Source organism: Oncorhynchus kisutch, linkage group LG19 (genome assembly GCF_002021735.2).
Source record: "Oncorhynchus kisutch isolate 150728-3 linkage group LG19, Okis_V2, whole genome shotgun sequence".
Lineage (NCBI taxonomy): Eukaryota > Metazoa > Chordata > Actinopteri > Salmoniformes > Salmonidae > Oncorhynchus > Oncorhynchus kisutch.
Window position 1 is genome coordinate 42,755,776 of NC_034192.2, and position 13,795 is coordinate 42,769,570.

The 13,795-nt window shown below is 39.1% G+C and overlaps 1 protein-coding gene across 13 annotated transcripts in view; it reads left to right on the forward strand.

The window, feature by feature from the left end:
* Positions 1 to 6,285: 6,285 nt before the first annotated feature.
* LOC109864853 (rap guanine nucleotide exchange factor 2) overlaps positions 6,286 to 13,795 on the forward strand; it is a 144,339-nt gene continuing 136,829 nt past the window's right edge. For all 13 annotated transcript variants that reach the window (XM_031797183.1, XM_031797192.1, XM_031797187.1 and 10 more), the window contains exon 1: positions 6,286 to 6,936. In XM_031797183.1, the coding sequence (XP_031653043.1) occupies positions 6,868 to 6,936 (69 nt within the window). In that variant the 5' untranslated portion in view covers positions 6,286 to 6,867. The remainder of the gene's footprint in view (positions 6,937 to 13,795) is intronic.

Below are 13,795 nucleotides of genomic sequence, written 5' to 3' on the forward strand. Positions count from 1 at the left end.
AGCTTACATTAGCATATGTTGCATTCGCTTTATGTCATACCACAATAAAATATATGATGCGGCTAATCTACTAAATGTTCATCAAGGTCGCCTAACTCCCTCCTTTATTAATAATCTAATTAACATCCAGCTCACAGGCTTCATTTGGGCTCCACATTAATTTGCATATTGCTGAGCGGAGTCCTTCTGTTCAGTTGCATGCCCCATCCCACCCCTCCAATGTAGCAATGTTTGGGGGGTAGGGTGCAGGGAGTAGGCTGGCACAGGTCATTCAAATCGCTTGTACCCATAGGTGACAAAGGGCCAACCCCAATCTAGCAGGGAAAGTCGATGAATCTTCCACTGTAGTCTCCAATTCCATCTGGACCTTGTTAGAATCAACATAGTGAAATGTGAGAACCATTCATACATAGTGAACAACACAGAGCCCTAATCTAAAGTAGTACCCTTTAGAGGGCATTTGCCAATGAAAGGGCTGTGTCAAGTATCTGTTATCCACTCACCCCCACAGTTCCTTGTCCTGACCCATCTACATGTCATTGAAATGACAAAATACCAATAAGCATATCATGAAACATCCCCAATGTATCATTTAAAAATAAGCCTAATTATAATTGCACCATGAATAAAATGGAACATACTGTAGGTTACACACCATAGCCTACATAGCTAATAAGAAATGATTGTTGTAACCTACTTATACAAAATTGTACATTAAACCCAAGAATTACATGACACATACCAGTATAAACCAGACTTTGACCATAGGCTTTTTGGGGGCCTTCCTTGTACCATTGTGCTTATCTCCATTGGAACTTTTAATTTCATACTAGATAGTCTACTAGCAGCCAAATACACAGTTACCGCAGGACGCCCGCGGTCGATATGTGAGCCCAGTGTGCGCTGGTGATGAGGTCAGTGGGCTGTTGCAATGCGACACATAGTTGTCACCATGCTTTCAAGACAACTGGGAACTCTGTTTATTCATTATACAAAAATATCAACAATTTACATCCCTACATCAAACTGTCTATGTCTAAAATAACAAAACACAGGTATAAACAAGAAAATACTAAATACAGTATATACCAAAAAATGTCAAATAAATATATATTCACACACACACACACAATCGTTCAAAAGTTTGGGGTCACTTAGAAATGTCTTTGTTTTCCGTGAAAACAAACATGAAATTAGTAAATATAGTCAAGACGTTGACAAGGTTATAAATAATTATTTAATTGAAATAATAATTGTGTACTTCAAACTTTGCTTTCGTCAAAGAATCCTTTGTTTTGCAGCAATTACAGCCTTGTAGACCTTTGGCATTCTAGTTGTCAATTTATTGAGCTAATCTGAAGACATTTCACCCCATGCTTCCTGAAGCACCTCCCACAAGTTGGATTGGCTTGATGGGCACTTCTTACGGTCAAACTGCTCCCACAACAGCTCAACAACTTTGAGTTCCGGTGACTGTGCTGGCCACTCCATTATGGACAGAATGCCAGCTGACTGCTTCTTCCCTAAATAGTTATGGTATAGTTTGGAGCTGTGCTTTGGGTCATTGTCCTGTTTTAGGAGGAAATTGGCTCCAAATAAGCACTGTCCACAGGGTATGGCATGGTGTTGCAAAATGGAGTGATAGCCTTCCTTCTTCAAGAACCCCTTTACCCTATTCAAATCTCCCCCTTTACCACCACAAAATCACCCCCAGACCATCACATTGCCTCCACCATGCTTGACAGATGGCGTCAAGCACTTCTTCAGCATCTTTTCATTTTTTTTCTGCGCCTCACGAATGTTCTTCTTTGTGATCCGAACACCTCAAACTTAGATTAGTCTGTCCATAACACTTTTTTCTAATCTTCCTCTGTCCAATGTCTGCGTTCTTTTGCCCATCTTAATCTTTTCATTGGCCAGTCTGAGATATGGATTTTTCTTTGCAACTCTGACTAGAAAGCGAGTATCCCTGAGTCGCCTCTTCACTGTTGACGTTGAGACTGGTGTTTTGCGGGTACTTTAATGAAGCTGCCAGTTGAGGACTTGTGAAGCATCTGTTTCTCAAACTAGACACTCTAATGTACTTGTCCTCTTGCTCAGTTGTGAACTGGGGCCTCCCACTCCTCTTTCTATTCTGGTTAGAGCCAGTTTGCGCTGTTCTGTGAAGGAAGTTGTAAGAGATCTTCAGTTTCTTTGCAATTTCTCGCATGGAATAGCCTTCATTTCTCAGAACAAGAATAGATGATGTGTTTCAGAAGAAAGTTCTTTGTTTCTGGCTATTTTGAGCCTGTAATCGAACCCACAAATGCTGATACTCCAGATACTCAACTTGTCTAAAGAAGGCCAGTTTTATTGTTTCTTTAATCAGAACAACAGTTTTCAGCTGTGCTAACATAATTGCAAAAGGGTTTTCTAATGATCAATTAGCCTTTTAAAATGATAAACCTGGATTAGCTAACACAACGTGACATTGGAACACAGGAGTGATGGTTGCTGATAATGGGCCTCTGTACGCCTATGTAGATATTCCCCAAACAAATCTGCTGTTTCCATCTACAATAGTCATTTACAACATTAACAATGTCAACATTGCATTTCTGATCAATTTGATGTTATTTTAATGGACAAAAAAATAGCTCTTCTTTCAAAAATCAAGACATTTCTAAGTGAACTCAACCTTGTGAACTGTAGTGTATACAGTAAATAACATAAAACACACATACACATACATATATATGTATATATATATATATATATATATATATATATATATATATATATATATATATATATATAAAATGACAATTCTAGTGCAATTATATTCACTTAGAAAAAAATTGCATTATAATGATTCACTATGGACATTGTCTTTCCAAGAGGATTAAATTCAAACAAAAATATTTGTAATTTTAGTATAGAAATCTGGATTTTTTTCTGTAAAGTATTTGGCAACAAGAATAAAAATGTTCACAATCATTTCAATTGTCTTATCATTGCAATAGTAACATATATCATTCATGTCAAAAACATGAGTAAGTAAGTATTCTGCAAGGTTTTTCCAAAAACATCTCACAGATTTACATTCATAGAACAACTGAGTCAGATTTTCACCCCCATTTTTGCAGAAAATGCAGATATCATCAATATCAACAAATCTGGACAACATGGAATTACATGGATTTATCTTATGTAGAATCTTAAAGTGCACATCCTTACATTTGTTGGGTATACAATATTTGTAAGGCAAATATTTCGAGACAATGTCAGTAATTAGCATGTTCCATAAAATGTTTCAAGTTGGTTCCGTGAACGGAAAATGTGTCTTATTTGTCATAACAAGATTTTGCAAGTAAACCCGCTCTAACGACACAGGGCAAGACCCAGATGCAGACACAGGAGGCAGATGGTTCGAGTCTTTGATATTTATTGAACAATAAGGGGCAGGCAAGAGGCAGGTCGAGGACAGGCAAAATTTCATAAACCAGTTCAGAGTTCCAAATGTTACAGGGCGGTAGGCAGGCTTGAGGTCAGAGCTGGCTGAATGATCAGGCCAGCAGGCTTAGTGTCAAGGCGGGCAAGAGGCCAGAACAGGGAGGAATAGAAAAACCGAGACTAGAAAAAAAAAGGAGCTCGGAAAAACACACTGGTAAGCTTGACATGACAAGAACAACTGGCAACAGACAAACAGAGAACACAGGAATAAATACACTGGGAATAATGGGGAAGATGGGTTGCATCTTGAGGGGGTGGAGACAATCACAAAGACAGGTGAAACAGATCCGGATGTGACACCCACTCCTTCCAAACTGAGTTCTGGATAAGCTCTGTGATCATCACCAAAGCTAGATGAGAATTCATTATTGTAGTTAGACGACTGAGAATGGCTTTGATCACATAAATAAACTCTGAAAAGGTATTGGAAACTCATTCAATGTCCTAAATTGTTCAGATGAAAGAATATTACCCCTGTTGTCAAAAACATGAACAAAGTAATTATTCCTCTCATGCCAGCTAGGGTAGAACAATGACTCATTCCTTTCAGTTGTGTCTGAATTATTCCACGAAAGAGCTTTATGTGGGGAAAAATTGTGCAGGAAGCATTTTTTCCGGGGCATTAAAGCTTGTTGGTGAAACCTAGCAACTTTAGTGGGTAATCTTTCAGGAATATAATTCAGTGCAAATAGAAGAACTCACAATTTATTAAACACAATGTTTGAAATGAAATACCTAATGAATTCTGTATTGACCCAACATCTTTTCAACCAATTGATCTTGAAAGGGTTATTTATGTCAACAAAATCCAACACTTCCAGACCACCTTCAGATGTTTTATTTGAGAGGACTGACTTTTTTAATTTGTGAGACTTACTTTTCCAGATGAAGTCAATAAATGTCTTGTTGATCTTTTTACAGGTAGAGAGATTTACAAATAAAGATAATGAGGGGTACACAAAGCTTGGACAGAAGCACTCTCCCAATTATAGAAAGATCCCTTTGTACATAATTATTAAATATATTCTTGGTTTTCTTAATTTTAGGAGAGAAATTCATATGTTGTCTGACTAAGTGTTTTTTTGATAGATGTATTGCTAAATATTTAACACAGTCCTTTACAGGAATATTTTCTATTTCTTTATCATCAGAGTCATAAATATAAGATTTCACATTTAGAAACGTTTAGTTTTAATCCAGATGCAATGGAGAATGCAGTGATAGCATTAAGGACATGGGAAACCTAGTCTTTATCTTTTAAAAAAAAGAGTAGTATCGTCTGCAATTTGGGGAATTTTGATTTCTCTGTGAAAAATGGATAAACCACGCAGATTTGCATTATTCACAATATCTAGAGATAGAAGTTCCACTACCAAAATTAATAAAAAGGGTGAAAATGGGCATCCCTGTCGTACACTTCTGTTGATACTGGATCTTTGTATGTATTACGGTTTAGTATCACATAACTATTTATATATTTGTAAAACATGCAAATGACTTTGATAACATTTTCACCAAAACCAAAATGTTCAAGAGACCGATAGAGAAATTAATGTTCAATTGTGTCAAAGGCTTTACAGAAGTCCCCCCCAAAAAACAACAGCATTTGAGTCCATTTCATCTGAATAATCTAAAAGGTCCAAGACTAAACGAATTTCAGAGTTAAAATTTCCTAAGTCCTGTTTGAGTCTAATTTATAATGGTATCTATTCCTTTTTTTTTTAATTAAAATATTTTGACATAAACCAGAGCAATCAATTTGTAATCAATATTTAATAAAGTAATTGGTCTCCAATTGTCAATGAGAGGAGGGTCTTTATCAGGCTTCGGAATCAGTGAAATAAGACCCTGTACCACTGGGAACTTGTAAAAAAACACGAAATCATAACATCTGTGATCTTTAAGTCGAAAAGTTGAAACTTGGAATTCCGAGTTGGATGATGGTTCAAAACTATTTTTTGTTGTTGTGCTAGTGCTAATAAGTTTGTGCTATTAAGATATAGGAAACACGGAAATGTACGACTTGCTAACTGGTTGTAGTTCACAGGAGGTTGGTGGCACCTGTATTGAGGAGGACAGACTCGTGGTAATGGCTAGGGCGGAATGAGTGCAATGGTATCAAATACATCATACACATGGTTTCCTGGTGTCGGATGCCGTACCATTAGCTCCGTCCCGGACATTATTATGAGCCTCCCAAACCTCAGCAGCCTCCTGTAGTATTGTAGTTATACACCTGTTGTGTTCAACCAGTTAGCAATTCATACATTTCCGAGTTTCCTAGTTCCGACTAGCATATGAACGCGACATTAAACACACGGAAGTTGGAAAACGGAGATTTCCCAGTTGTTTTGAACTTCTCCAATTTGACTAAATGTAAATATACCATTGGCCACAGATTTTTCTTGAATAGAAGAGCTTGAACAGCACTGAAGCATACAAATATAACACGTGGTTAGAATAAGGAAATATAATATCATTAAATGGAATTGAATATAACTTTTTCCCCATTTCCTACTTCTACACTTTATATTTTCCTCCATATATCAAATCAGAATGAAATTCCAGTCAAATAGAGTTTCATGTTGTCAATAAATAGGAAAAAAAATCGGCTATTTTCACATCGTTAAGGTCCATAACTATTCATTGTTCCCAAATGTGCATAAGTATTTGCCCCTTCAGTAGCCTATCTGTGTGTTTTATTCCAGGTTCTGTCATTGGATGGCGACAAAGGATAGCTTTGTAGGCCACAATGCATTGTCCCCCGGCTCTATTTTTGTAAATGGACTCGCCCATGAGCTTTCCCTTGTGTCAGTCACCATGGCGGCATACAGCAGAAAGCTGTGGCCTCATCGTCACTTTTAAACCTATCATAATGTTTTTTTAAAGGTTGCCTTTCTACATGTATAGGTTTATTATTTAAAAAAATGGACAACTGGTTACTGTCAGGATAGATTTCTACTTTTTTCTTTGAAGGCGGATACATGAAATTGTGGCAAACGCAAAAATGCTGAAGATCAATGGATTGGCTTTTAGTGTCGGTTTAGATAAAGGAACCGTTTTACCATAATACAAATTGTACAGCAACAGATCTACTGTGTTGGAATCTGGATTATTCGATCCGCGCCTTGATAGCAAGTTTGTTTGGACCGGTGGCAGCCTTCTGGTATCGGTTTGGGGACATAATAAACCCCGAGGCTCACATTGTGGCCTGGCCGGGGGGACTAATTATCATTTTTTAGCACACTAGAGTTTTCTCAGTGGATAACAAAGTGGGAACAAGGATTGTGGCTTGGTCTGTGCATACCCAGACCCCGAACATTAAATTGTCAACAAAATAAGCAATTTAATTGTTTTTAACGCGTCTTCAAAACAATGGCGTCTTATGTGGATAACAGTTTTCGTCAAGCTGTGATGATGAATCCGGCGGAAAGAACGCAACAGGTCAGTATAATTATTTGATTAGCCTTCAGTGATGCTAATCTGAAAATGTTGTAATTTGTGAAACCTCTCTGCTACTGTCAGTGTTCTATAATTTCCCGCTACCACCCCTTCGCTAAATTGTTACATTCTTAGTTTCTGCGTTACTGTTGCCATGCGGCTACAGTATTACGTATCCTGACTACATCCCGGTAAAGCTCTATCATTGGGAGATAATCTCCAGCTACTTTACATAACAGGATTTGATAGTAACCCAGCCACTTATGCCATGAACATATTCAGACTTCAGAGCGCATCAGTTTACGTTTCCTGTATTTTCCAAACGACAATGTAAACTGGCTATATTGTTTCCCAGACAGTGAAATAGGCTACGAATTTGCTCAATTTGTATTTAAACATCATACAAAACATAAACCTACACTAATGCTATTGACCTGAACCAATTCCAAACAAACCTTAAATGTGTGTCATTAGGCATATTGAGCTTGAATGGAAATGTTTTGATTAATAGACACTGTTTCAGCTGTACACTTTAGGCCTCTCCTAGAAGTGACTTAAATAATCAGGACTCCTTATCTGTAGCCGCTTGAATTGGCTGCATGGGGCAGTTGGCAATAATCAAATTCAGTGGACTATATCGGTAAAATTTTCACATGCTATTGTTTATTGCAAGGGTAATTATTTTCAGTACATTTCAACCATCAGGCAATTGGCCCTGGCGCCCTGCGGTTTGTTCACAGCAAGAGATACGCACAACGATGGCCCAGAAAATCGATAGACCACTTAAAATAGTGGGCGAGGCGATAGTGACACTGCCACATGCTGATGTATCTGACATTGAGGAAACAATTACGTCTGTCACGTGTTGTCATTGCTGTCTCGTTAACCGTGTACTAGTAGGTCTACACATTTCATTATGTTTCATAGTGGAGCATACCATTCTAGTCATCTGTGCATGTACTACATTAGTACAACATAATAATAAATGAATATGGCATCATGCCTGTCACTCTCATCTCCATAGCTCTTCAGGAAACAATGAGCCTTGTAGAGTTAAAAAAAATAAAATAAAGCAATTATAACCATGTCACACTACACCTATTGGTGTGTCAATGTCTCTGTTTACGTTATCCGTCAACCAAGCCACCATATTCTGTCCACATACTGTTCATAATATCTACATCCCATTACCTACAGTGAGTTCGGGAAGTATTCAGACCCCTTGACTTTTCCCACGTTTTGTTACATTACATCCTTATTCTGAAATTGATTAAATAAAATACATTACTCAGTCTACACACAATAACCCATAATTACAAAGTGCAAAACAGGTTTTTTGAAATGTTTACAAATGTATTACAAATAAAAAAAACAGATACCTTATTTATATAATCCCTGAGCTGACAAGGTAAAAATCTGTCGTCCTGCTCCTGAGCAAGGCAGTTAACCAACAGTTAGTTCCCTTGCGGAAGACACATTTCAGTTTACTGCATTGTTGTACAGCTGTCGAGGTATCCCCCTTTCTCCTTTAAATAAGTATTCAGACTTTTTGCTATGAGACTTGAAATTGGGTGCATCCTGTTTCCATTGATCATCCTTGATGTTTCTACAACTTGATTTTAGTCCAGCTGTGGTAAATTCAATGGATTGCACATAATTTGGAAAGGCACACACCTGTCTATATAAGGTCCCACAGTTGTAAGTGCATGTCAAAGCAAAGCCAAACCATGAGGTTGAAGGAATTGTCCGTAGAGCTCCGAGATAGTATTGGGTCGAGTTACAGATCTGGGGAAGGGTACCAAAAAAATGCCTGCAGCATTGAAGGTCCCGAAGAACAGTGGCCTCCATTATTCTTAAATGGAAGAAGTTTGGAACCACTAAGACTCTTCCAAGAGTTGCCCACCCGGCCAAAACTGAGCAATCGAGGGAGAATGGCCTTGGTCAGGGAGGTGACCAAACACCCGATGGTAACTCCGACAGACTGGGAGACTAGTCAGGATCTAGGGAAAAAATGAACGGAGCAAAGTACAGAGATCCTTGATGAAAATCTACTCCAGAGGGCTGAGCACCTCAGACTGGGTTGAAGGTTCACCTTCCAACAGGACACGACCCTAAGCACACAGCCAAGACAATGCAGGAATGTCTTTGGGACAAGTCTCTGAATGTCCTTGAGTGGCCCAGCCAGAGCCCGGACTTGAAGCCGATCAAACATCTCTGGAGAGACCTGAAAATATCTGTGCAGCGATGCTCCAACTAGACAAATTTGAAAAACTGTTTTTGCTTTGTCGTTATTGTGTGTATATTGAGGGGGGGGAAAACTATTTTAATACATTTCAGAATAAGGCTGTAACGTAACATTTGGGAAAAGTCAAGGGGTCTGAAGACTTTCCGAATGCACTATATATACAGTACCAGTCAAGTTGACACACCTACTCATTCAAGGGTTTTTGTTTTATTTTTTAAAGATTGATTTAAATTGTAGAATAATAGTGAAGACGTCAAAACTAAGAAATATGGAATCATGTTGTAAGCCAAAAAGTGTTAAACAAATCAAAATATATTTCAGATTCTTCAAAGTAGCCATCCTTTGCCTTGATGACAGCTTTGCACACTCTTGGCATTTTCTCAACCATCTTCATGAGGTAGTCACTTGGAATGCATTTCAAATAACAGGTGTGCCTTTAGTTAATTTGTGGATTCTCCCCCCCCCCCCCCCCCCCCTTAACAATCAGTTGTGTTGTGACAAGGTAGGGGTGGAATAAAGAAGATAACCCTATTTGGTTAAAGACCAAGTCCATATTATGGCAAGAACAGCTCAAATAAGCAAAGCGAAATGACAGTCCATCATTACTTTAGGACACGAAGGTCAGTCAATCAGCGTAACGATGAAATTGCCTCTCATAAGGATCGCCACAGGTAAAGAAGACCCAGAGTTGCCTCTGCTGCAGAGGATAAGTTCATTCGAGTTACCAGCCTCGGAAATTGCATCCCAAATAAATGCTTCACAGAGTTCAAGTAACATCTCAACATCAACTGTTCAGAGGAGACTGTGAATCAGGCCTTCATGGTCGAATTGCTGCATAGAAACCACTACTAAAGGACACCAATCAGAAGAGACTTGCTGGAGCCAATAAACACCATAGCAATGGACATTAGACCGATGGAAATCTGTCCTTTGGTCGGAGTCCAAATTTGAGATGTTTGATTCCAACCTCTGTTTTTGTGAAACGTAGAGTAGGTAAAGGGATGATCTCTGCATGTGTAGTTCTCACCGTGAAGCATTTGCTGGTGGCACTGTTAGAGTTTTTTAGAAATCAAGGCACACTTAACCAGCGTGGTTACCACAGCATGGGACTATCATTTGTTTTTAAACAGGATAATGACCCAACATCTCCAGGCTGTGGAAGGGCTATTTTATCAAGAAGGAAAGTGATGGAGGGCTGCATCAGATGACGTGACCGCCACAATCACCCAACCTCAACCCAATTGATATGAGTTGGACTGCGGAGTGAAGGAAAAGCTGCCAACAAGTGCTCAGCATATGTGGGAACTCCTTCAAGACTGTTGGGAATGCATTCCAGGTGAAGCTGGTTGAGAGAATGCCAAGAGTGTGCAAAGCTGTCAAGGAAAAGGATGGCTACTTTGTGGAATCTCCAATATAAGATATATTTTGATTTGTTTAACACTTATTTTGGCTACTACATGATTCCATATGTGTTATTTCATAGTTCTGATGTCTTCACTATTCTACAATTTAGAAAATTGTAAAAATAAAGAAACCCTTTAATGAGTGGGTGTTCTTAAACTTTTGACTGGTACTGTATACATTTCTTCATTCCATTCTTTTACTGTTAGATTTGTGTGTATTGTTAGATAGGAACACAAGTATTTCGCTACACCCGCAATGCTGTTTGCTTGACTTCACAATGGAAGCCTCATAATCTAGTAATTCCATAGCATTAACTCAGTTATCCCACTATGCACGTGCAGATCCAAATTCTGCAAGACCGTATTTGACGCTGATATGAGGGAACAAGTATTTGAAAAATGTGGGGACTGTGGTGAGTCCACAAGTTCTCCTTGAAAGATGTCCAGAACTTTTTCACATTTTTTACTAGGCACATCTTTGCACTTTTGTTTCGGAATTTTAACATGTCACTCATTTAAATATTCAGCTGGTAGTGTCCCCCTTACGCAACTGACAGCATTAGTCTTATTGGAGATGGCATTCCCTCTTGGTATTAGCCTAGGTTTCAAAGATGTGTAATCATTAACACCTGGTTCTGACTGGTGGAGAATAATAATAATAATAAAAAAGTTAAATTGATACACACCTTTATTAGGCTTCCCACACAGCCATATTTCCATGTTACAGCGCTTGTTTATGGAAAACAGAGGACCGAGTTGACTACCTGTGGTAATTCACTTTTTGCGTCTCCTAAAATCTGTGTAAACGGTGACAGATGCCACAATCGTGTTGTCAGTGAAAAGTACTGTCTGCTGCAACTGTTAAAACAGTGCACAGTGTGTGTTTCAGCATTTATTATATTATTTTGGTGTGATATGAAAGTAGAGGGATTTCTGTTTCTAGAACTGTACTGCAATTTTGCATTAAAATTTTAGTCATTTAGCAGATGCCCTTTTCCAGAGCAACTTACAGTTGGTGCATCTTAAGATATTGAGGTGGGACAACCACACATCAGTCATAGTAAGTAATAAATGTTCTCAAACTAGCTGTCAGCAAAGTCGGGGCTAGTAAGGGGGGGGGGGGAGTCAAATGCGAGTGTTAGTTCACGAAATGCAATTGAGAATCGTTTGACGTTTTGATGGATTATTTCACTGTTTTAGCTTCCAGAGCCAATTCACCCTATAAACAGAACATGTAATGTTCTTGGGCTAAGGAGTAACATTAGGCTTATTTTAGTCCAAGTTTGGGTTAGGTGGTAGCCTACTGATGTCATGTTGACTGATTGTCTCATAGAACAAAACATATATAAGTGTCACGCCCTGGTTTAAGTATTTTGTGTTTTTCTTCATGTATTGGGTCAGGCCAGGGTGTGGCATGGAGTTTTTGTATTGTGGTGTGTTTTGTCTTGGGGTTTTGGTGTGTATGTTTTTGGGATTGTAGCTAGTGGGGTTATCTAGTAAGGTCTATGGCTGTTTGGAGTGGTTCTCAATTAGAGGCAGGTGCTTATCGTTGTCTCTGATTGGGAACCATATTTAGGCAGCCATATTCTTTGAGTTTGTCGTGGGTGATTGTCCTATCTGTCCTATGTGTACTCTCTGTTAGTTTGCACAAGTATAGGCTGTTTTCGTTTATTGTTTTGTAGTGTTCGTGTTTAGTCGTGTTTACGTTTGTTTAAATAAACATGGATCGCAATCGACACGCTGCAGTTTGGTCCGACTCTCCTTCATCACAACTAGAAAGCCGTAACAATAAGATCTCCTAAGTCTGTGTTAACCTCAGACTTTATCCCATAATTCTATTCTTTCCCCATTTCGTTTTCTCCATAGGACTGGCTGAATGAATAAGAGGTAACTCATCTCTGTTTTTTAGGACTACAAGCTGGCGAGCTCTATAGAAAAGTAGCCTGGTTAATTTAAGTGGAAAAAATTACCTGGCTGAAAATGAGTCTCTAATCAGCTGTACAGCCGGCGCTAGTGTCTAAGACGCAGCAGCCATCCAAGAAGGGACAATGGGTCAGACTTGTCAGCTCCTTGTAATTCTTTAGGCAGGTGCAAAAAGGCTAAGGCCATGAACAGTCACACACAGTCATCAAGACCTCTAGCTGCCAGTGAATCACACAGCTCAAATGTCAGGCCTACCACAGAGCTCAGACAGTGTCCTTGTGTGCTGAGTTTAGCATGGGATTAGCATAGTAGTCAAACAGGGGCTAGTAATATCTAAGTGAAAAGGCAGTGAGGAGAAGGTGAAGACAGGAGGCCTAGAGAGACAGACATAGCTTGTTTCTCTCTCTAGTCAGGATGCTTTTTGAACCGAGCCAGCAGGACTGAAGGGCTGATGGCAAGACCGACTCAGATGAGAAGACATTTTTGATGTGACTGCTTTCATCCTGCTTGTTTGTGTCGATTCTGGTCTGTGACATCTGTCCTATTTTGGTCACCAGACAGAACAGAAGCATGCGAGACCGACTTGATTGAGAAATAAAATGGATTGCGAAGAACTTTGTCTTATGCTTTTGCAAGCAGGAACCTTCTAGTTTGCCCATATAAAATGTGCTAAAAATAGGCGAAATGCTTCAAACTCCCAGTCCATAAGCACAAAAGCAACTTTCTTTGGCCTCTCCTCATGCCGCTAACCCTGTGGAACTTAAGTGATGTCACATGTTATTCTTGTATTGAAAGTGGAGGCAGAGCTCTGGCTTAACTGTTTACACACATGGCGATTACAGTTGCGTATTCATCACATTATTAATACAGAAGCTACGTATTTCAAGGGAAAAAGGGAAGAAAAGCACAAAATGAACGATGCCTACACTCGCTCAGAGCGCACTATTTAGGCAAAGCCCTTGATTAGCTGGTTTTGGGGTTTTGTTTTCTTATCCAGTATTGGCTGTATTTCAGCTCATAATGACATTTGAGATAATGGGGGGGGGGTGGAGCAATTCATTATTATTGACCGGTTGCATTGAGCCACAGTACATTAGAAATATTGATGTAGTGTACCAGAGTTGTAGTTAGTCAATGATTGCTGTTTAAATTTGTGAAATCTGTGACCTAGCGGGCAGTCCTTCGTTTTCTGTAGCAGACTGTAGCAATGGAGGACAGGGAAAAAAATAGTTGAATTCCTCAGATTGCCTGGTTTGAATTGTGTGCCTGCATTTGAATTCCAGGCCACTGG